This window comes from Myotis daubentonii, chromosome 4 (assembly GCF_963259705.1).
Source record: "Myotis daubentonii chromosome 4, mMyoDau2.1, whole genome shotgun sequence".
Taxonomy (NCBI): domain Eukaryota; kingdom Metazoa; phylum Chordata; class Mammalia; order Chiroptera; family Vespertilionidae; genus Myotis; species Myotis daubentonii.
In genome coordinates this window covers 9,256,631-9,279,223 of record NC_081843.1, presented here as the reverse complement: position 1 = coordinate 9,279,223, position 22,593 = coordinate 9,256,631, and the positions used below count along the sequence as shown (strand labels likewise).

Below are 22,593 nucleotides of genomic sequence, written 5' to 3'. Positions count from 1 at the left end.
TTCTGGCTGAAGGGTGCTCCTGTCTCCTTGGGCAGGAGGGCAGGGCATTTTGCAAAGCGTGCTTGCAGGGAGACCCAGGGGGTGGCCTCCCACACTTGGGGGGTCCGTGTTAATGTGTAGAACACATGTTCCAGGAGGCAGGTCCTGAGCCTACTTGGCTTGCTTTTCACCATGCTTTCACAAGCCTAGAAGCTGGTGGGCAAACAACACCTTTGAAATAGTGACCTTTCTGGTTTGGGCTAGGAAGCTGGGGGGAGGGGGGGATGGGGGGGGGGAGCTGAGTGTGGCCACAGGAGGGAGGTCAAGAAGGCTTTGTACTCACTAAGCCCCCGCCCTCTTCCTTTGAGTCTCTAGCATATTTCTGCTTCTACTACTTCTCTTTTTATGTCCTTTCTGGCTTTGGTGATAGTCACAGGGCTCCTGCTCCCTCCAGCCATGACTCCAGGAGTACTTCTCTTAACAGGTGAGCCAGGGGCCTGGGGCTGGGGGAGGTGCTTAGGGTGAGGAGGAGGGGACCTTATGAGTCTGCCAGTAGAGAGAAGAGGTGCAGAATATCAAGGGGTCAGATTGGGGAGAGACAAAGAGGATTTGGGGAAGGATAAGAGATTCACGAAGGAGCGGAGAGTAGAGCTAGACCAAGATGAGATGAGCAGAGAAGACTGGATGAAGGACTGAATCCGTAGGCTGTGCAAGGGGGTTGGCTGGCCCCTCTCCTGCACAGATGAGGAACCTGAGACTAGAGAGGTGAAGGGTAGCACAGCAGGTATTGGATGCTCTTCTCAGAGTGTTTCTTCTTGGATCCCACCTCACCACCACTTTGCCTGCAGTTCTGTTTTCTACGGACCCAGGTGTAAATGTTTGTGGAATGACGGATGGATCAAATGATTTAAGTTTGTTTTTTTTCATGCCTGTGTTTTGTGGCGAATGAGCCAAAAACCGGGAATGAAATGCTTGAGAGTTGCATGGGAAGGAAATTGCCTAACCGAGATTTAGGAACTTGATCTTGGGCAAATCAGCAGGGTGGGAGCATAGGGTGGGGCTCAGAGAGGGGCGGGAAGCACCCCACATTGGTGGGCTAGGCCAGGGGTCAGCCACTGAGGTCTATGGGCATAAGGCAAGGGTTCCACCACCGACGTGTATAGCCTGTGATCCTTGGGTTGCAGATGGACATTTATAATTGCTTTATGCTTGGGAACACTAATTTAATCCCAGTGAAGTGAGAAATGTCATCTCCCCCAAAGAGTTCCCTTTGTGTCATTAGCAAATTTGTATAACAAAACGTGTACTCCATTATTATATTTTGAATCTCCTCAATGAAAAATCTGTGGGAATGCATTTGCTCTCTTGTATATAAGTACCTACCTATATAATACTTATAAGTACATGACATACATTATGTAAGTACATAATATACTCTACTTGCCTATGGGCCCACAGAGCCTAACATTTTTACTATTGGTCCTTTATGGGAAGAGGGTGCTGAGCTCTGGCCCAGGCTCTCAGAGCTGCATGTGGGAGTCCCACATCTCCGTGCTGGGTGGATCCCACAGGAAGACACACGGAGCAGGACGAACTGCTTCCTTCACTATGTCCTCTCTTCCTGGCCCTCACCCTCTGTTTTCCCTCCAGCCTTGGCCTTATGTCACGGGTTCAACCTGGACACCGAAAACCCCGTGATCTTTCAAGAGAATGTGAGGAGCTTCGGGCAGAGCGTGGTCCAGATTGAGGGGTCCCGGTAAGGGCCACTGTGGAGCTCCCTGCCTCCCGCGCTTTCCCTCTATGATGCATCCCTGAGAACGCCCCCCCCCCCATTTCCTTTGTGTTTTTTTTTAATTTTGTTTTTCTTGATTTATTTCCGAATAGTTAATCCCAAAGAGTGCGATAGTGAAAAATCTCCCGCACTCCTTTCTCCCAGTTCCTATCCCAGGAGGGTTTAAACATTTGTTTTCCCAATTACAGTTTACATTCGATGTTATTTTGTATTAGTTTCTGGTGTACAGCATGTACCAGCATAGAGGTTAGACAATCATATACTTTATAAAGGGCTTTCCTGATACTGCCAGTACCCGCTGGCACCATACACAGCTATTATATGTCTCTATGCTGTACTTTACATCCCGTCACTATTCTGCATCTCCCGATTTGTATTTACTCTCTTTACTATTTCTAGCCAGTCCCTCACCCTCCTGCCCCTCTGGCAGCCATTAGTCTGTTCTCTGTTTCTATGAGTCTATTTCAGTTTTGTTTGTTTCATTGTTTTGTTCTTTAGATTCCACATGTAAGTGGAATCATATGGTATTTGTCTTTCTCTGACTGACTTATTTCACTTAGCATAATGCCCTCTAGGTCTATCCATGCTGTCGCAAATGGTATGATTTCATTCTTTTTTTATGGCCAAGTAATATTCCATTGTATATATGTGTTATGCCCAGATTTCAAGATCCCCAAGGAAACCACACCAGGGAACTAGCCAGTCCGATGCAAAAGCAGAGGGTCTCTTACACAAGCTTGCTTCGTCCCCCCTTTGCCTCCATTACTGGGTGCAAGAGAGAGCACCGAGTCCCAAGAGAACAAAGAATTTATAGGGCTTGGGGTTGGGGGTTGGGGCAGGGTGCAGCTAGGGTCTGGTGACACAAAGACAGGGGGGGTGGCCAGCATACTTTTGGCCTTGGGCTAGTTTCCCCCGCTTTCCCATTGGCCGAGGTAAGGGCAGGCTGAGTAACTGATACACCCTGAGGCTTTTTCTTGGAAGAGGGGTTAAGGACACAGCCATCAGTCCTGCTCTGTCCTTTCATTCCCCCCTTGTCTTGGAACTTCTGGCTCAATCATGAGACGGACTGCATTTCTTTTTTATTTTTATTTTTTTTATTTTTATTTTTTTATTGCTTAAAGTATTACAAAGGGTATTACATATGTGTCCATTTTATCCCCCCGCCCTAGACAGTCCCCTAGCTTCCCCTATCCCCCAGTGTCTTATGTCCATTGGTTATGCTTATATGCTTGCATACAAGTCCTTTAGTTGATCTCTTACCCCCCTACCTCCTGCCCCCCAACCCTCCCTGGCCTTCCCGCTGCAGTTTGACAATCTGTTTGAGGCAGCTCTGCCTCTGTATCTATTATTGTTCAAAAGTTTATAATGGTCTCTATTGTCCATGAATGAGTGAGATCATGTGGTATTTTTCCTTTATTGACTGGCTTATTTCACTTAGCATAATGCTCTCCAGTTCCATCCATGACGTTGCAAATGGTAAGAGTTCCTTCCTATTCCACCGTTGCTAGAGGCCCGTACTGGGCACACATAACTATCAATTGAACTATTCTTATAAGCTTAATAAATGGTCCGGTGGAAGGGAAAGAAACCATTTTAGCTTTAACAACTTCTATTGAAATAGGATTTTTCTTCTTAAAATTCCTCCATGGCTATTAAAAAGCCAAATCAAGATTTATTTATTTACTGTCCTGATGTTTGCATAAACACAACAAGAATGGTAACTGACTACCTTTGCTGGAATTTCATGGTTGAACCTTAATGTGCCCCGTAGGGCCAGGAAGCCAAGCCATCCAGATGCCATCAAGCCTGCCTGCAGTATCTGCTGAGTTAGGTGAATCCCTCACCTGTAGCAACTCCACCTGAGCCCACGCTCCAGGCTTTAAGGCCCATCTCAGTAGCCCTCCTACTCGTTGCGGCCCAGAGTGTGTGGGGGTTCCGCAGGGATGCAGAGGCATCTTTACTGCTCCCCTTCTACTCTTACCAACCGCCAGTGATGGTAGGGCATGGGCCTGACGCTCCAGCGCCAGCCATCTTCAGGGCTCTCAAGCAGGATACCAGGCTTTCTTCGTGGTCTTAGTGGCTTCAAGTCTTTAGAGTTCAGACAGGGCTCTTTAAAACATGATACTCCAGTCAAAGTTTTCCATTAATAAAACCACTATTAGGAATCAGTCTTATTGGATCTATGCAAAGAAATGTACTTATTTAGCATTGCCAGATTTCGGAGGAATTACATAAGGAGAAAAACATACTGATCTACTCTAAGATTTTCTGACTTTCCTTGCTAATTCCTTTTCATGGATTTAAAACAAAACAGTAATTGTTGGTATAAAACCTTCTTTCTATGCATAACCATGCCTCAGACCTTCTATTCTAAACAGGCTTTTTCCAGCTTTACTACCCCTGACATGGGCATGGTGACTCAGGCTTGCAAGACAGTATTACAGGCTGTCAACTGTTAGCTGTCTCTCAACAGAGACCAAAACCTGATGGGCACCCTTTCCTGCCCAGTTGGGTACCTGCCCTCTTGGCAGCTAGACACCCTTTACTTTTTGGGGTCACCTCACACAGCTCCCTTCTAGGACAGCCAACATACATTCAAACCTGCAAAAGAATCAAAGGTTAATATAACATATCAATACAATGAAACATAATATTGGCATCATGGCCGCTTCAGGCAGCCAAATCTACTACTAAACATGTGATCCTATAAATGGTCCTTGTCTCTTTGGAGCCATGTCCATGAAGACTAAATATGTGATCCTATAAATTGTCCTTGTCTCTTTGGAGCCATGTTCATGAAGATGCAGGCATTATCTAAGTGTATTACACAGTATTGTGGGGGCTCCTGGTGACAGGAGCAATCACGAGTCATGTTACCAGCATCAGGCAGGTCAAGCACGCTGTAGCTTGAGCTTGAGCGGGTTGCGTTGATCTCGATTGATCGATGCTCCATTTGGTGATGAAGTCTTTCCGGATGGACCCAGGTTGCGACGCCGTCTACCTTGAGAGCGGTGGGGGTCTTCAGCACCATAGTGTAGGGACCCTTCCAACGTGGCTCTAGGGTCTCCCAGCAGTGCCTTCTGATGTAGACCCAATCTCCTGGTCTGTGCTGATGAGGAATTGGGGTTGGGCTGGTCTCGTAGATGGCGCGGAGGCGCGGCCAAATGTCCTCGTGCGCCCTCTGGAGCCCTCTCAAGGAAAGAGATTGTTAAAGAAAAGCCACCCAGTCCTCGCCAGTCTCTGAGTCAGATTCCTCCTCTCTTGGAGAACTTCAAAGTCCTGATGGCTTCTAGGTAACCCTGTTTATCAGTTACAGCGCTCTGCTTTTTTGTCTTTTTACCAGTTCCCTTTGTGGCAGAGCAGCAACCAGGCCTCTTTCAAGGGAGTGCGCTAGAAGTGGGTATCAGCCCCTCCTTTGCTAGCAGCAACAGGTACCAAACCCTTTCAGTACATTTGACCAGCTTCATTTCCGCACACCTTTACAGATTCTAAGGCCCATTGTTTTCCTTTAACCAGCAAGCTAAATGACACTGGCCTGTATTATTTAATTCAGCACAGGCAGGGGGAAGGGCCCATGAAATTTCTGCCCTGAGGAACTGTGAGCCCCACCCTTAAATGTCCCAATCAGACTAGAAAAGTCACAAATATCTTTTAAATCTACCCCAGAATTCCAAAATCCCAACCTAGTACAGAATATATTTCCACACTTACATGAACAAATAATTATATCCAAGTAGACATACTTACACCCTTTACTTTTACAGTCTTGGGATCTTGAGCAGGTAACAGGAACACCGCCCAAGTCCCCTGATGGGGGCCTGACAGGAACAGATGTGGGGGCCTCCCTTTCCCACATCCCAGGACGGGATTCTTGACCTATGTCTCATCCAGATAGAAACGGTACTCATATTGAACAAGGAAATCAAGACTAAATAGACATGATAACTAGATACATTCCCCATTAAGAACTTTGAGGTGCATGCCACATTTATACCACAAAATACCAACAAATCAGTTTCAGTTGTGTCGAGATACAGAACAAGTCCCTGAACAGAGGCGGTAGAAAACTGCCTAGGAATGCTTCTTTTCTACCTTTCTAAAAGATAGGCCAGATTCGAACCCTTAGCCAGTCCGAGTTTCGACTTCCCTCCAGAAGTCCCAGAGACGGTGAATACCATCTAGAAGCCATTCCTCCAGATATAGGACAAGTCTCTTAGAGATTCTTGATAATCTACATCAGTAATCCATTTATACAATCCCCTAAAAGTTAAGGAGGAAGGAAAGAACCATTCAATGTCCTCCAAGAGGATTAAACACATTGGATCCTCTGATGTTTCAAGGGTACCAAGGAAGGAGAAGTTAGGCCATGTCCAGCCCTTCTCACAATCCATCATTAATGACCAGTCCCAGCTCACTGGTATATCATCCATTTAACATTTCTTTTTTTTCCTCTTATCACACCAAGGCCATGCTTTCCAGGTAGCTAGAACTCTTAGCCTTAATTCTTAGGGGATTAGCAATACATTTTAAGAGACACAGAAATTTCACTAGTTAAGCAGAGACAGCATGCAATTTAAACCACAGCTTTGGGTAAACACATTATCTAGAACGTAGGTTAAACTTAGGCATATATTAGCTGTTTATACCTTTTATAATCATTTTAAAGAATATCAATTAAATTTAAACTGGTCCTTGCATCAAAAATCTTCAGTTGAGGTCACAAAATCAATCCTCACTTCTCAATCAGATCAATAAGCAAAGGCATTTTCAATTAATAGATTAACTTCTATCATTTAGACTTCATACTAGGCATATTTAGATCAACATTTCAGTATTATAAATTTCAATGCTTTTAGATGATTTGAACTTAAAAGTTTTAAGTTTCCAGCCAATAAGCCTGGCATAGCTGCTAAATTTCAAAATGGTCACAGTTTTCCTGCTGGGGAAGTCAAGAAGCAATCCATAGCTATTCACATGTAAACTTGACTATCAACTTCCTGGTGGTACTTGCCTCAGGGTGGGAAATTTCAAAAGAGCTACTTTAAATGGCCTTGGGAAACCAGCCTGTATTTCTTTTTCAGGTTCATCTTCGCCATTTTTAAGACCAAAACAGTCTCGGGTTTTTATTCTGTACACAGCAAAAAGTCAAGTTCAGCTCAAAACTATGCACACTCGTTTTTAAACTGGCCTTTTCTCTTTACATGTGCACAGAAATCCCGGATGCATTTATAAATTTGTAAAAGCTTTTCAATTACAAGAAGGATTTTAATTTTAGAATACTTGGGGAGGGGGTGACCTGTTTCCACAGACCCTCACTCAGGCGGCCGCCTGACCGCCACACAAAGGAGGGGGGAGAGCAGTCCCCCTCCCTCCACACTTTCACCAGACATTCACTCAGAGTTTAAACAATCCATTCAATTCCTAACAACTTCCCCATTCCTGAGGGAGCTCTAAAGCCTCCCCCAATCTCCTTGAAATGATTAATCTCAATACCCAAAGGAGCAGTCTGAGTCCACCATAATGTCCATCCAGCAAGTCCACAAAATAAAACGGTAACACAAACAACTAAAGGGCCCAAAAAAGTACAGCCTTCCAACTCCATGGAAGCAAAAACCGAAAGCTAGATGATGGCTGTGCGCCAACCAGCGGGAGCGACCCGCCTTTTCTCAGATTGAGGGGGTTTCTACAGACCTTCCAACTCCGCAGAAGCAAAGCTATATCCCTCCAGATGGAGGATCGAGGCGTCCCCCGACTCCTCCCGCCTGTCTCAGATTGAGGGGGTTTCTACAGACCTTCCGACTCCGCGGAAGCAAAGCTATACCCCTCCAGATGGAGGATCGAGGCGTCCCCCGACTCCTCCCGCCATTGATCCCCTAGATCATGCGGGCAATTATGATTACAGATTTCAGAAGTGAGCTCACACAGGATAGATACAAAACACAGAACGACACACAAACACCTACCGCGGTCAGTCAGGCCCTCCGGACTGGGGGTCCCTCGATGGTGTTAGGGATCCCGGACAAGCTCCCAAAATGTTATGCCCAGATTTCAAGATCCCCAAGGAAACCACACCAGGGAACTAGCCAGTCCGATGCAAAAGCAGAGGGTCTCTTATACAAGCTCGCTTGGTCCCCCCCTTGCCTCCATTACTGGGTGCAAGAGAGAGCCCTGAGTCCCAAGAGAACAAAGAATTTATAGGGCTTGGGGTCGGGGGTTGGGACAGGGTGCAGCTAGGGTCTGGTTACACAAAGACAGGGGGGTGGCCAGCATACTTTTGGCCTTGGGCTAGTTTCCCCTGCTTTCCCATTGGCCGAGGTAAGGGCAGGCTGAGTAACTGATACACCCTGCGTCTTTTTCTTGGAAGAGGGGTTAAGGACACAGCCATCAGTCCTGCTCTGTCCTTTCAATATGTACCACAATTTTTTATTCACTGGTCTATTGATGGGCACTTGGGTTGCTTCTATAGCTTGGCTATCATGAGTAAATAATGCTGCAATGAACATAGTGGTGCATATATTGTTTTGAATCAGTATTTTGGGGTTCTTCTGACATATACCCAGAAATGGAATTGCTGGTCATAAGGCAACTACATTTTAAATGTTTTGAGGACCCCCCCCCCCCTTCCATACTGTTTTTCACACCACTGACTTCGACCACATAACCTGTCCAGCTCCTGTGGCCACACGCTTCTCACGAAAGGCAGAAGTTTGCGGCCATCGCCCAGGTCAGCGAGCAGAATTCTGGCAGCTGGTTACTGGGAAACAGATGCCCAGCTTCGTGCTGAGCAGCTGCCACCTCTGGGTGCCGCGAGAAGAGCGAATTGAACCATTTTTAAATAATCTATTTGGTGTGTGTCCTTCCCACGCTGAGATTTAAAATGTTCCCACTTTTTCTTTGTTGAGCGTCCTGGCCCTAGGAATTGGAGAACCTGTGTGGATTGGCTCCCACTCCCCCCCACCCCCAAACCCCCGCCCCCGCCCCCGGGGGCAGGACTTCTTCCCTCGCCTCCTTCTCTCTCCACGTGTCCATTCCCTCGGGTTCCTGCAGCGACCTGTGCCCAACTCTCCCCACAGGGTGGTGGTGGGAGCCCCCCAGGAGATAAAGACGGCCAATCAGACGGGAGGCCTCTACCAGTGTGACTACAGCACGTCGGCCTGTGAGCCCCTCCAGCTGCAGGGTGAGCCCCGCCCCTCCCTCAGCCCAGGGCCCTGCTGTGCATATCCCCGGACTTGCCAGGCATTCCCTTTGCTCCCTTTGTTCTGGGGGGAGGGTCTGTGGTTGGGGCCCCTCGCGGGTCAGCTCCCAGCCTCTCCCAGCCCAGGCACCCTCAGGCACTCCTTTCATATTCTTTTCCCACGATCTGGTGCCCCCTTGACCTGCCAGCGGGTGTCTCCCGGGTCGAGGTGACCCCTGTCCAGCTTCTCCTCAGGCCCTTTCCTCTCCTGAATGTGACCATGCGCATGCCTGTCCTCTCAGTGCCCCCGGAGGCCGTGAACATGTCCCTGGGTCTGTCTCTGGCATTTGCCACCAACCCTTTCCGGCTGCTGGTGAGTCGCCCCTGGGTCACGGGAGTGTCTGAGGGGAGGCGTGGAGACCTGGGGCTGTTGGGGCTGGTGTCTTGCAGAGGATGGAGATGTTGGGGTAAAAGGACAGGAAGCAGGGGACAGCCCCTCCTACCTGCACCCTGCCTTCCAGGCCTGCGGCCCCACCCTACACCAAACGTGCAAGGAGAACACCTATGTGAACGGCTTCTGCTTCCTGTTTGGATCCAACCTGCGGCAGCCGCCCCAGAGGTTCCCAAAGGCCCTCAGAGGTAGGTGCGCTTGGTATGGAGGGGAGATGGGCAGCACAGGCTGGAGGCAGGGCAGCACTGGACTGGGGACCGCTCATAGTCTGGAGTGTGACTTAGAAGTCTAGGTGTAGGAGGTTGAGAGAGAGAGAGAGAGAGAGAGAGAGAGAGAGAGAGAGAGAGACTTGGGCGAAGTGCTAGGGTCTTGCACTTCAAGAAAAGTCCTGCGATAGCCGCTCATCTTTATAAGGTGATATTCCACACATTGTCCTTAGAGGAAGTGCCTTGGCGAGGCCCCTGCCCACCTCTCCAGCTTCTCTCCCATCCCTTCTCCCTCGGCCTCTGTGCTCTAGCCACACTGGCTGTCTTTCCTTTCCAAGAACCACACAGAACTGCCCCTGCCTCTGCGCCTTTGCACTTTCCATTCCTTCGGCCTGGTGTGCTCTTCCCCAAGAGCTCAGCTGACAGCCCATTATCTTCATCTCAGCTCCAATGCCGCCTCTTCAGAGGCCTCCCCGAGTGCCCTTCCAACCATCCCCGCGTGACGCCCTGCCACATCGTTGACCGTTCTCACGTCTGCATTCCCATTTTCCATGTGTTTCTCATCTGTCCTTTCTTCTGGAATGTCGGCTCCATGATAGCAAGGATGTTACCTAGCTTGTTCACTGCTCTGTGCTTTTGTATTTATTGTTTCATAACAAATTTTTCCTGAACGTAGCAGCTAAAAGTAACAAGATTCATTATCTTGCAGCTTCTATGCATCAGGAAACTGGGCGTGCCCCAGCTGGGTGCCTCTGCCTTAGGGTTGCTCATGAGATGGGAATTAAGTTGTCACACAAGAGCTGTTGTCTCATCTGAAGGCTTGACTGGGAAAAAGCCACCTCCAAGCTCACTTCAAGGTTGTTGCACCGAAGCCTGGGTCCCCGCTGGCTGATGGCTAGAGGCTTCCCGTAGCTTATCACATGGACCTCCACAGCGAGCAGCGCACACCATGGCAGATGGCTTCCCTCAGGGGTGGGTGGATAAAGATTGAGAGAGAATAGAGAGCAGGCACCCAAGCAGAAGTCAGTCTTTTCATACACTAATCTCAGAAGTTACAGCTCATAACTTCTGCAATTTCTTTGAAGTGAGTCAAAAAGTTCAGCTGAGCACAGCCCGTATGACTCAGTGGTTGAGCGTTGACCTAAGAACCTGGAGGTTAGATTTTGATTCCCGGTCAGGGCACATGCCTGGGTTGCAGGCTTGATCCCCAGTGTGGGGCATGCAGGAGGCAGCCAATCAATGATTCTCTCATCATTGTTGTTTCTATCTCTCTCTCCCTCTCTGAAATCAATGAAAATATATATATAAAAAAAAAGTTCAGCTGAGCCCTAGCTGGTTTGGCTGTGGGTAGAGCATAGCTGTGGACTGAAGGGTCCCAGGTTCGATTCCAGTCAAGGGCATGTTCCTTGGTTGCGGGCTTGATCAGGGCCCATGTGGGAGGCAACCAATCAATGTGTCTCTCTCACATCGATGTTTTTCTCTCTCTGTCTCCACCCCTCCTGCCCATCCTCCCTAAAAATGGAAAAATATCCTCAGGTGAGGATCAACAACTCACTCATTCACTCACTCACTCACTCACTAAAAGAGTGTCTGTCATTCTGCAAAATAAAAATAAATAAAAAATAAATAATAATAATCTAGTTAAAACTCAAGAGGAGGTGACTATCTTGGTGGTTGCCTACCACACCTGGTTCCCCAAACATTTGTTGATGGAAGGAGAGGGAGCGAGGGGATCTTTTTTAAGCTGCTCTCTGCCGCTGCGTTCTCTCACTGCCTGGTCACCTTTTTGCTTGTCTCCAAGTCGGCTCTGGAACCAAGGGCAGCGGTGCCCTCCTTTTACATTTCTTTCCCTTACGCTTGCTTACTCTGCACTCCACTCTCACCAGATAGCTACCTCCTTCTTCCTGGAGAAAACCACAGCTGCCAGGCCGGGACTCCCTCCCTGTCCCCCTCTCCTCGTCCAAATCTCCGCGAAGGCACCGTCTCCCTGGGGTTAGGGGGGCCTTTCCGGGAGTGGGTCTCGCGTCTGGGCCTCAGAGGTTCTTCCACGTCACCGACCTGGGGCTCGTGTCAATCACTCATTCCCTCCAGGACCTTCATGGTCTCCCATTCCTTTGAATGGAAACCTGCTGCTGATACCCACATCTTAGAAACCATCAAGGACTAATATTTACACCAATAAATATAGCCTCCCCGCTTCCTGCTCTCTGCCCTGTCTCCCGCCGACTCCCCTTCCCTTCACCAAACGTCTTCAAAGGGCTTTCCTGCTCCTTTTGACTCCCTCTCCCCCATGTCCTGACTTCCCGCTCTGACATCTGGCTTCTGCCCATCCGCGGTACAGACCGTACTCTGGCACATGGCATCTGTGACCCTGAATGGCGAGTGTCTTTTCTGTCCTCATGTTCACTGGCCTCTCTAAGGTGACCTGCAGACCCTCCTGCCCCGCACACCTCCGCCTCAGGTGTCCCCCCTCCCGCCCCCCCTTCCTGCTTCTCCCCTGAAGGGGCTTCTGCTAAGTGTCATCGCCAGGCCATCTGCCCCGCCTGCCCTGCCTGCCCAGGGCACCAGGTTACCGTTTCCCTTCCTCCCCATGCGCTCTTCCTGCCTGACGCCTCCCCTTCTGTGGCCTCAGCTCCCGTTCTCCCCTCTCTCTTCGGTCCTCACTCTCAGGAGCTCAAGGCTCTTTTTTGAAAAAGCATTTCCGTTTCCTTTAAGATGCACTTGGTTCGCAGTTCAATAGGCACTAAGGGGTGGACTGTGAGACGCTCTCCCTCTTGGGTCCGGTCTGTTTCCTTTCTGGAGGCAGCCCTGCTGCCTGTGTCTTGTGTTGTCTCTGGAGATACTCCCTGCATCACGATGGTGGCCTGCTGGACACACTGTATGTGCCTTGATTGTTTTTAACGTATCTTTGAGATTTAAAAACATTTTTTTCTGGCCAATTTTTGTATATATTCCATATAAACCTTAGAATCTGTTTACTAGTATTTTTGAAATTTCTTTTAAAAATCCTCATCTGCGGGTATGTCTACTGATGAGAGATACTGAGAGAGAGAGAGAGAGAGTGAGAGAGAGAGAGCGAGCGAGAGAGAGATGTGGGAGAGAAACATTGATTGGTTGCCTCCTGGGGATCAAATCCACCACCTGGGCATGTGCCCTGACCGGGACTCAAACTCACAACCCTTTTGGTGCACCAGGTGACACTCCAAGCAACTGAGCGACTTGGCTGGCGTTGCTTGTTTATTTTTAAAAAGCCAATACTTTTTTGGTAATTTTTGTTTTTTAATGTCCTACAAAAAAATGACTTTTTTTCTTCTTTTAAAAAATTTATTTATTTTTTCAATTACTGTTGATATATATTATATTAGTTTCAGGTGTACAACATAGTGATTAGGCAGTTATATGCCTTACGAAGGGATAACTCCGATAAGTCTATTACCCATCTGATACCATACACAGTTATTACAATATTATTGACTATTCTCCTTTGCCCCGCCTTATATCCCCATGACTATTTCTAGTGTACATTTTCATGAATTTTAAGAAATGTATCTATCTGTGTGAAAACAACATAAACAGATGTAAAAGAGTTCCACTCCCCCCCTAAGAAAACCTTTGTGCCTTTATAGTCAATTGCCTCCTCCCCTTCACCCTAGCCCCCGCACTCACTGATCTGTTCTCTATCACTATATAGTTTGTCTTTTCAAGAATGTTACCTACATGGAATCATAACCTTTTGAGTTTGCATTTGGGATTCACCCACATCGTTATGTGTGTCAGTAGTTCTTTCCTTTTTATTGCTGAGTAGTATTTCATTGCATGGATTTCCCACAGTCCCATTCACCAATTCATCCATTCACTCATTGAAGGGTGTTTGGGTTATTTCCAGTTTTTCACATCATGAATAAAGCTGCTAAAAGTCTTCACTGCTATGGCAAGCTTTCTACAACATAAACACATCATCTCTCTTCCTTCCCTAAGAACCATCCGTGGCTCCCCACTGCCTAAGGGGCAAAGTCAAACTTCTTTTTGGGATAGAGAGGCTCTTTCCAACTGTTCTCTGCTTAATGTCATAGCCCCGTCTCCATCTCCATCAGATAGGTTTACCCCGCAGTTCCATGTCCATTCCTGGATCCTGCCAGAATTCTTTGAGGTCCCTCCCCTTTGTATCCATCGGGGTCCCTACTGGAACAGGTGGCACACTCCAGTGAAGATAACGCAAAGGGACTATTTGCAAAGGGACTAATTATAAAGATGTGGTAGGGTCTAAGCTACTAGGGACAGTCCAGGAACCCAAGGCCAGCAGAGCTGTCACCAGCCCTAAGCTGATAAGACAAGGAGAGGGAAAAGTCACCAGAATCCAGAGGAGAGGAAGGGTGTGGAGCAGGCCTCCTTGAGAGGATGGGAGAGCTGCTGAGGGACACAGCTGGCTAGAGCAACCTTGCAGGGAGGGAGCCAAGAGGAGAATACTCTGATCTCACTTTTCCCCCTCCCTCCAGTCTCCTGTTGAAGCTCCTAACTGGGCAAATCCAACTAGAAGCCAGAGGGTAAAAGAGCCCTGTTGCTCTGGACCCCGTGGGCCCATTTCTCCCAGGCTGCGGAGCGGAGTGGGGAGGGTAGAAAGTAGGTTTGGGGCTGAGGGCAGAAGGGAGAACATCCAGCATACCTTTATAGGTGCTAGTCCTCCCCTCCCGCCCTCGTAACTTGTTTCTTCCTTTGTATTCCTGGCAAATTATTTCTCATTCTTCATGAGGTAGCTCTAATATCACCACTTTCCCTGACTCTCTTGGGAAGAATTAACCAATTGTTTTTCATGCCAATTTGTCCACATTTTTATTTAAAAACTAGAGTCCCAGTGATCAGAATTCGTGCATGGGGTGCCGGGTGTGTGTGTGTGTGTGTGTGTGTGTGTGTGTGTGCTCAGCTCAGCCCAGCCTGCACCCTCTCCAATCTGGGACCCCTCGGGGGGTGTCCGCCTGCTGGCTTAGGCCCGATCCTGAGGAATAATACTAACCTACATGTACCACCCAAAGCTGAAGTACGTAATCACGTCACACTCTTTTCCTTTGTCCAGAGTGCCCTCAGCAGGAGAGCGACATCGCCTTCTTGATTGATGGCTCTGGCAGCATAAACCCAAACGACTTTCTGCGGATGAAGGATTTCATCTCAACTGTGATGAATCAGTTCACAAAGTCCAAAACCTTGGTGAGGGCCAATGGGGAGGTTAGGGAACAGCCCAAGCAAGGCTGCAAGGACAGAGCAACCAGGCCACCACTTTCCTCTCCTCCCTCAACTGCGTACTTTGACAAATGGTCAGTCGATCATGACTTTCTTCCACGATTCTCCTTCTTGCTCTGTCTGGATGAAGCTCGGCATTCCTCCAACTCCCTGTAAAGTGGGCAGCTCTGACTATGCGACAGGGGTTGGCATGGAGATGAAACCCCCATGTCGTCTCTGACTGAGTTCTAGTTCTGAGAGCAGATGGCAGGTCTCTTTCCTGGTGGGGCAGAAAGAGGGGGCAGTGTAGAAGTTGGAGACCGGGGTGCTTTAAGATTTCTGCAGGGCTTTCTGGGAGATGGCTAAGGGGGGGGAGGGGGGAGAGGCATCTTCTTCAGTGTAATGCCAGGTCCGGTCCCCAGTTCTCTTTGATGCAGTACTCTGACGAGTTCCGGACGCATTTCACCTTCCAAGATTTCGCGGCCAACCCTGACCCAAGGCTACTGGTGGGGCCAATCACACAGCTGAAGGGGCGGACACACACAGCCACAGGAATCCGCAAAGTAGTGTAAGCTCTTCCCTTTTTGCTTAGGATGTGGGAAGGGGTGATCCTCTTAGCTGGGTTTTGAAGGATGAGGGGAGTTGTTCAGGCAGGAGGGAGTAAAGGCTACTTCTGGTTGAGGAAACAGCATGCTAAGGTGTGGAGGAGGGACTGTTCATGACAAAACAAGTTGTGAGTAAAGTGGGAGTGAAGGAGGAAGCGAGAGGAAGGCTGGAGGGCTGGAGAGATAGCTGAGGCCAGAGGGATCCACGGAAGGTTTTAAACAGTGGGGAGATGGAACCATCACTCCTTTTGGAACGTTCACTCGGATTTCTGTGAGTGTGAGTGTGTGTATGTTTATGTGTGTGTGTATGTGTGTGTGTATGTGTGTGTATGTGTGTGTGTGAGAGTGTGTGTATGAGTGTGTGTGTGTGAGTGAGTGTGTGTATGTGAGTGTGTGTGTGTATGAGTGTGTGTGTGTGTGTGTGAGTGTATGAGTGTGTGTGTGTGTGAGTGTGTATGTGTGTATGTGTGTGTGTATGTGAGTGTGTGTGTGAGAGTGTGTGTGTATGAGTGAGTGTATGTGTGTGTAGAGGCAAAGGTGGGAATGGGACAAAAGTGCAGGAGATAAGCTAGAGAGCTGTTGTTGAAGCCCAATTAAGATTATTAAATATATATTAAAGCTGGCCATTCAGAACCAGCTTCAGGAAAAGATCTTTGCGATGGAAGGTGAGCTCTGGTTCCGTGTTTCTGAAACAGCCCCAGAGGCAGCCCTTCGCCCTGAAACACGCATTCCTCTTCAGAAACTAGACCCTCCTGATCTGGTATCCTGACCCTCAGCATCAGCTCTTGCCGGGCTTCTTGTTCCGGCATCTATAGGGTGTCCCAAAATTCACGCAAGAAGTAATTTTGATAGAAAACACAGGTTTTTAATTAAAAATTGTAAATTTTTCATTGATTCATAAAGTATACAGTAACAAGTGTGTATATATATATATATACATACACACATACATACAGTTTTTAATTTAAGAGGAATAATACTCAGTTAAAAACCTCACCCTCTGCAAAGCATGGAGAAGCAGTGACGGTGTCTTCCCGCCACTCCTCGCCCCTCTCCTGCTGCCTTCACCCCAGTGGTCGGCCAGGGGAGCCCCAGCCCGTCCTAGACAGGGCGCAGCTGAGCCTCACCAGCGACTGCTGAGCCTGACCCCTCCCGGCATCAAGCGCACCTCCACCTGCTCGCACCTGACTTTTCCCTCCTCTCCCCGCACAGAAGAGAACTGTTTAACAGCAACAGCGGAGCCCGGAAGAATGCCCTTAAGATCCTAGTTGTCATCACAGACGGAAAAAAGTATGACGATCCCTTGGAGTACCGGGATGTCATCCCCGAGGCAGACAGAGAGGGCGTCATTCGCTACGTCATTGGGGTAGGAACTGTGCTCCTGGCCTGATGCCTCTGCGGAGGCTTTCTGCTTGGGCACACCCTCCTGCGGCGAGCAAACACCAATACAATCGAGGTGGGCGACAGTCCCGGCCCACCCCTAGGCGGGTGTATCGGTGAACTACTGTCACAAGGGCGCTGCGCCAGAAACTCCCCAGCCCAGTGGTTTAAACAGTGAGTGGGCCTGGAGGTGCTGGGCAGTGTTTCTGGTCTCAGCCGGGCTCACTCCTGCAGCCCCGCTGACCATGGCTGGGCGCTCTCCTGCGCCCTCTGCTGACGGGATGGCGGGGCAGCAGTAACGGGGCTTCTGCTCCAGCTCACCCTCCAGTGGCCTGGCCTGGGCACGTCCTCATGGCGAGGGCAGAGGAACAAAGAGCCAGTGGAGATGTTGCAAGCACTTTTTCAAGCCTCTGTTTGCATCGCACTTAATAGCATGCATGTGGCTGACCGCAGAGAAGTGAGCGAGGCAGCCCACTCGGCCAGGAACAGGAGGGCACAGCGCCGCTTTGGGGAAATGGCTGGGGCTGAGGGATGGGTAAAGGGTTGGGATCACCAGTGTAATCCACCTACCACAGAACCTTGTGTGACGGCAAGTGGGAAACACCTTCATGAAAGGAAAGGGCGCCCCTTCCTCGGGGGAGGCCAGCCCCCCAGGAGGCAGCACAGCTCACAGACCAAAGGTGGGGCTCAGTCCCAGCTGCCCCCTCGACATAGAGGACAACCGCTCTCCTCTGCGTGGCGGCCTGGCCCAGGGGCCTCTGGTGCTCCCTCCTGTGACACACATTGTTTCCGATACTTGTCCTGCAGAATGCTCTGTGCCGGAATGTTCTTGGTCTGATTCGGCCTCTGCTCCTTGGTAACAGGTGGGCGATGCCTTCACTAGCAGGGATTCCCGGGAAGAGCTGGAAACCATTGCGTCCAAGCCGCCTCGCGACCACGTGTTCCAGGTGACCAACTTCGAAGCTCTGAAGACCATTCAGAACCAGCTTCAGGAAAAGATCTTTGCGATTGAAGGTGAGCTCTGGTTCCGTGTTTCTGAAACAGCCCCAGAGGCAGCCCTTCGCCCAGAAACACGCATTCCTCTTCAGAAACTAGACCCTCCTGATCTGGTATCCTGACCTTCAGCATCAGCTCTTGCCGGGGTTCTTATTCCGGCATTAAAAAGGGTTCAGGAAATCTGAAGAAGGGGCTGTGTGTAACTTAGAGTCCAGAGACAAAGCATAATTTTGAAAGGCATACGGGGGTCAGAGGAGCTTAGCTAAAAGGAATTAAGATCTTGTCTGGGGACCCCATGCTTTTTTTTTCTTCTAAATATAATTTATTGATTTTTTACAGAGAGGAAGGGAGAGAGATAGAGAGCTAGAAACATCGATGAGAGAGAAACATCGATCAGCTGCCTCCTGCACATCTCCTACTGGGGATATGCCCACAACCCAGGCACATGCCCTTGACCGGAATCGAACCTGGGACCTTTCAGTCCGCAGGCCGATGTTCTATCCACTGAGCCAAACCGGTTTTGGCCCCATGCTTTTTATTAACATAAATTGTCCTGAGGCGAGGTGGAGATACACACTTCAAAGGGTCAGGGTTTCCTGTACAGAATCCATTGTCAGAATGGAAGAATTAGCCTATGGCTGTTCAGGTGTTTGGCCAGTAGGAGGCAATAACATGTAGATTAAGATGCCCTGAGCTGTCTGGCAGCAAGCAATCCATCCCTTTTCAGGTTTGGGGAAATGCCTTTAAGCCATTCCCAACAGGTGACTACATGTGTGACTCAGCCCTTGTTGAGTCCCCAAGTTCCATCAACCTTTTGATGAAACTCTTGCAATTATGACATGCTGGAATTGGCTTCTGGCAAGCTCTCTCCCCGGTTCCTCCATTTCCAGCAACTCTGGCTCCACTTGGTCAGTTCCTTTGGAATAGAAGAATCAAGACTTTTTTCCTCTAATTTTGCTGCTCTTGCCACAGACTGAACATTTGGAGGGTAGGGGAGCCAAACCCCCCACAGTATTTTTCTAAAAATTTGGATGTTGCCAACATTTGTCTGTTTGGTTCACTGCTGTTTTCCCAGTGCCTGGTGCATAGAGGGTGCTCGATAAAAGTTTTCTGAATAAAAGAATTTAAAATTGGGGGAAGGTTCACATACAATCTGGATTTATGGCTACTCTTGGAAAGCTGGAATATTATACACCTACAGGACCACATTCCCACTTGGCAAAAAGTGGCCGGAGCCAAAGAGCCACCATCCCTTTAAAAGGGGTGGGGCATATGCTTTCTCATTTAACATGGCTCTCACCCGAGCCTCTCTTTGGCCACCAAAGCGTGTGTGTGTGTGTGTGTGTGTGTGTGTGTGTGTGTGTTACAGGAATATAAAACTATTGACACTGTTTACCAGTACTTACAATAAAGTAAACCATGTACAGTTGGGTAACACTGTTTACTACAAAGTGCCTGTTTTTCCTGGCTTCTGCTGAGCCAGTACCCCAGATGCTGAGACAGAGCCACGTGTAAGGGATGAGTTGGCTAAAGAGAAAACAGGCAGGTCAAGAGTTTAGATGACAACAGCTTGTCACCACCTATTCCAGCAGGTCCTCCATGGCCAAGGTTTCTAACCATCTGATTAGGTTTCCATGAACATAGTCCATGAATCAAGACACTGTAGTCAACGTGGCACAAGGATTTCAACTTCAGGTAAAGAGATGGCTTATGAGGAAGAGGCTTTAAGTAAGCCTGCTGGCCTGATGAACCCACTAGTTCTCCTATTTGGGTGGGAGTTTGTTGATAGCGACAAAACTTTCCTTCCAGAGGTTTTCAAATAAACTTGCATTTATGATTGTAGATATGGATAGAGATTCTGATATGGCTGCTCTTAAATGGTCTGAGTTAAACTGCTTACATTATATTTAAACTAAAGGCCCGGTGCACAAAATTCGTGCACTCAGGGAGGGGGGGGTCCCTCAGCCTGGCCTGTGCCATCTTGCAGTCTGGGAGCTCTCGAGGGATGTCCGACTGATGGCTTAGGCCTGCTTCCTGCGCTGCTGCGGAGGTGGGAGAGGCTCCTGCCACCGCCACTGCACTTGCCAGCCGTGAGCCCAGCTTCTGGCTGAGCCGTGCTCCCCCTGTGGGAGTGCACCAACCACCAGGGGGCAGCTCCTGTGTAGAGTGTCTGCCCCCTTGGTGGTCAGTGTGCGTCATAGGGACTGGTTGTCCTGCTGTTTGGTCAATTTGCATATTAGCCTTTTATTATATAGGATTGCCCAGTTAATTACCAATTCTCTATTTAATTCTGGAGGTTAAAGCCTTGGGGGAAATTTCAGTGGCATGGCAGTGATTGATTTCCTAGGCAGCTCAGAAACACACGCTTATCTGTGGCTGTGGATGTTGTGCTTGTTTTGGTGAATGTTTAAGAAAAAGAAAGAAACAAAAACCACTTAAATATGTGTTTTATGCATATTCACCAAACCACACATATAAACAGAAAACCCGCAATGGTCCTTAGGTATAAATGAGTTTAACACAGGTTCTGAGTCATGACTATGGGGATTTCCCCCAACATTTAGGAACGTTTCCTAATGCAGAGGGAGAAATACACCATGGTATCCAGTGTTCTTTCTGATAAAGGAAGCGACTACAGAGAGGCTTTGTTCAAAGTGCCCCGTGCCACAGATGCAACCGCCCAGCCCCTCCCCCAGTGCTCCTTCAAAGCAGACATCAAACTTGATTTTCATTAGAATGTAGTTATGTCTTATGCTAACAAATAAAAAACCTAAGACCCACCATATTCATCTGTAACTATAACTAACTATAACTATAACCATAATAACCATAACCATAACCAAACTATAACTATAACTATACTATAACTATACCATAACCATAACTAAACTATAACTATAACCATGACCATAGCCATAACGAAAACTAAACTATACCCATACCCATAACTATAACTATAACCATAACTAAACCATAACCATAACCAAACTATAACTATAACCATAACTAAACCATAACTATAGCCATAACCAAAACTAAACTATACCCATACCTATAACTCTAACCATAACTAAACCATAACCATAACCATAGCCATAACCAAAATGAAACTATACCCATACCCATAACCGTAACCATAACCATAACCATACTATAACTATAACCATAACTATAACCATAACCATAACCATACTATAACTATAACCATAACCAACTATAACTATATATGGAAAGCAATGCAATTATTGGGCTTCATCTCTGGGACAAGAATGCCAAGTCAGACTCTCCTCATCAGAAGCAATTACAATGGGGGACACTTCCTATTTGACTCTTGCCAGCACCACATCCGCGACGTCTGCCTCCTCTGTCTCAGGAGAAACATTGACTCCCCACTGTCTGTGGCACGAGTGGTCCTTCAGGATCACACCTTCAGGATCACAGCCACCTGGCTGATGAGCAGCAGCTCTTCTCTTTGATTCACTGTCATCAGAGTCACTGCGGATAAAGATTTTCTTTCTGTACCAGCTTTTTCTTCACCAGCTTTTTGAGGATGAAGAAATGCTTCCGTGAGCTCTGGGCCATCTAAATGTCCCCCAGGTTCCCAAGCATTGTCAGCCTCCGAGTCCCGAGGGAATGACCCACTGACCATTTGCTCAGCGTCGGTCCGATGCTTTTTCCACTACAAATTCTTCAGGTTCCGTCTCTTCAACTTTTCACTCTTTCGTTTTGTTTTGTTCCCAGTTTTTGCAGTGTAGTTTTATTGGAGACCGTTTTTTATTGCAGACTTTGATAGTTATTCTCCACCTCAGAGCTGCTCTGGGCCCTGCCCACTGCTGTCCAGCCCCATCCTAAGGGAGGGGTGGGGACTGGCTACCACAGCATTTGAATTTCCAGCCCGTGTTCCAGGCTCTCCTGCCTTCTTTTAAATATATGTATTTTTATTGATTTCAAAGAGGAAGGGAGAGGGAGAGATAGGAACATCAATGATGAGATCATTGATCGGCTGCCTCCTGCACACCCACTCCTGGGGATTCAGCCTGTAACCTGGGCATGTGCTCTGACCAGGAAACGAACAGTGACCTCCTGGTTCATATGTCGATGCTCAACCACTGAGCCACGCCAGCGGGCTCTGCCTTCTTTAATGTGGAGAGGTCTCCTCCTCACAGGTACTCAGTCAGGAAGTAGCAGCACCTTCGAGTATGAGATGTCTCAGGAAGGCTTCAGTGCTTCCATAACCTCCGTAAGTGCCCTTCGTTATGTTGTGGGGGTGGTAAGAGGAAGGGGGAGAAGAGGCAAAGGGGTTGGGGCTCTTCTCTGTGATGGGTAGTTTTGGGCGGCACCTCTTTGATGATCAGCAGTAGTCCTTTCTCGCTTCTTTGTCAACCCTGTTCCGTGTGCAACATAATGAGTCTATATGTGTGTACACTGGGAAACGAAACGACCACCACAGTAAGTCTAGGTAACATCTGTCACCTCACATGGTTACAATTTTTTTCTTGGAATGAGAACTTTTAAGATTTATTCTCTTAGCAACGTGCAAATATACAATGCAGTATTTTAACTATGGTTGCCATGCTGTACATCACATCCCAGGACTTATTTATTTTATAACTGGAAATTTGTAACTTTGATCACCTTTATCCGTTTTGCCCTCTCCCCATCCCTTGCCTTTGGCAACCATCAATTTGTTCTCTGTATCTATGAGTAGTTCTTTAGATTCTATATATAAGTGGGAGAATATAGTGTTTGTCTTTCTCTGTCTGACTTTGTTCACATAGCCTAATGCCCTCCAGGTC

At 48.1% G+C, this 22,593-nt stretch overlaps 1 protein-coding gene across 2 annotated transcripts in view; it reads left to right on the top strand.

The window, feature by feature from the left end:
• The first annotated feature begins 404 nt into the window (after positions 1 to 404).
• The window catches only part of LOC132232699 (integrin alpha-M-like), a 48,199-nt gene continuing 26,010 nt past the window's right edge, over positions 405 to 22,593 (top strand). For both annotated transcript variants that reach the window (XM_059692161.1, XM_059692160.1), the window contains exons 1-10: positions 405 to 463; positions 1,630 to 1,735; positions 8,845 to 8,948; positions 9,248 to 9,318; positions 9,467 to 9,584; positions 14,674 to 14,804; positions 15,239 to 15,384; positions 16,634 to 16,787; positions 17,665 to 17,815; positions 21,964 to 22,037. In XM_059692161.1, coding sequence (XP_059548144.1) covers positions 436 to 463; positions 1,630 to 1,735; positions 8,845 to 8,948; positions 9,248 to 9,318; positions 9,467 to 9,584; positions 14,674 to 14,804; positions 15,239 to 15,384; positions 16,634 to 16,787; positions 17,665 to 17,815; positions 21,964 to 22,037 — 1,083 coding nt within the window. In that variant the 5' untranslated portion in view covers positions 405 to 435. The remainder of the gene's footprint in view (positions 464 to 1,629; positions 1,736 to 8,844; positions 8,949 to 9,247; positions 9,319 to 9,466; positions 9,585 to 14,673; positions 14,805 to 15,238; positions 15,385 to 16,633; positions 16,788 to 17,664; positions 17,816 to 21,963; positions 22,038 to 22,593) is intronic.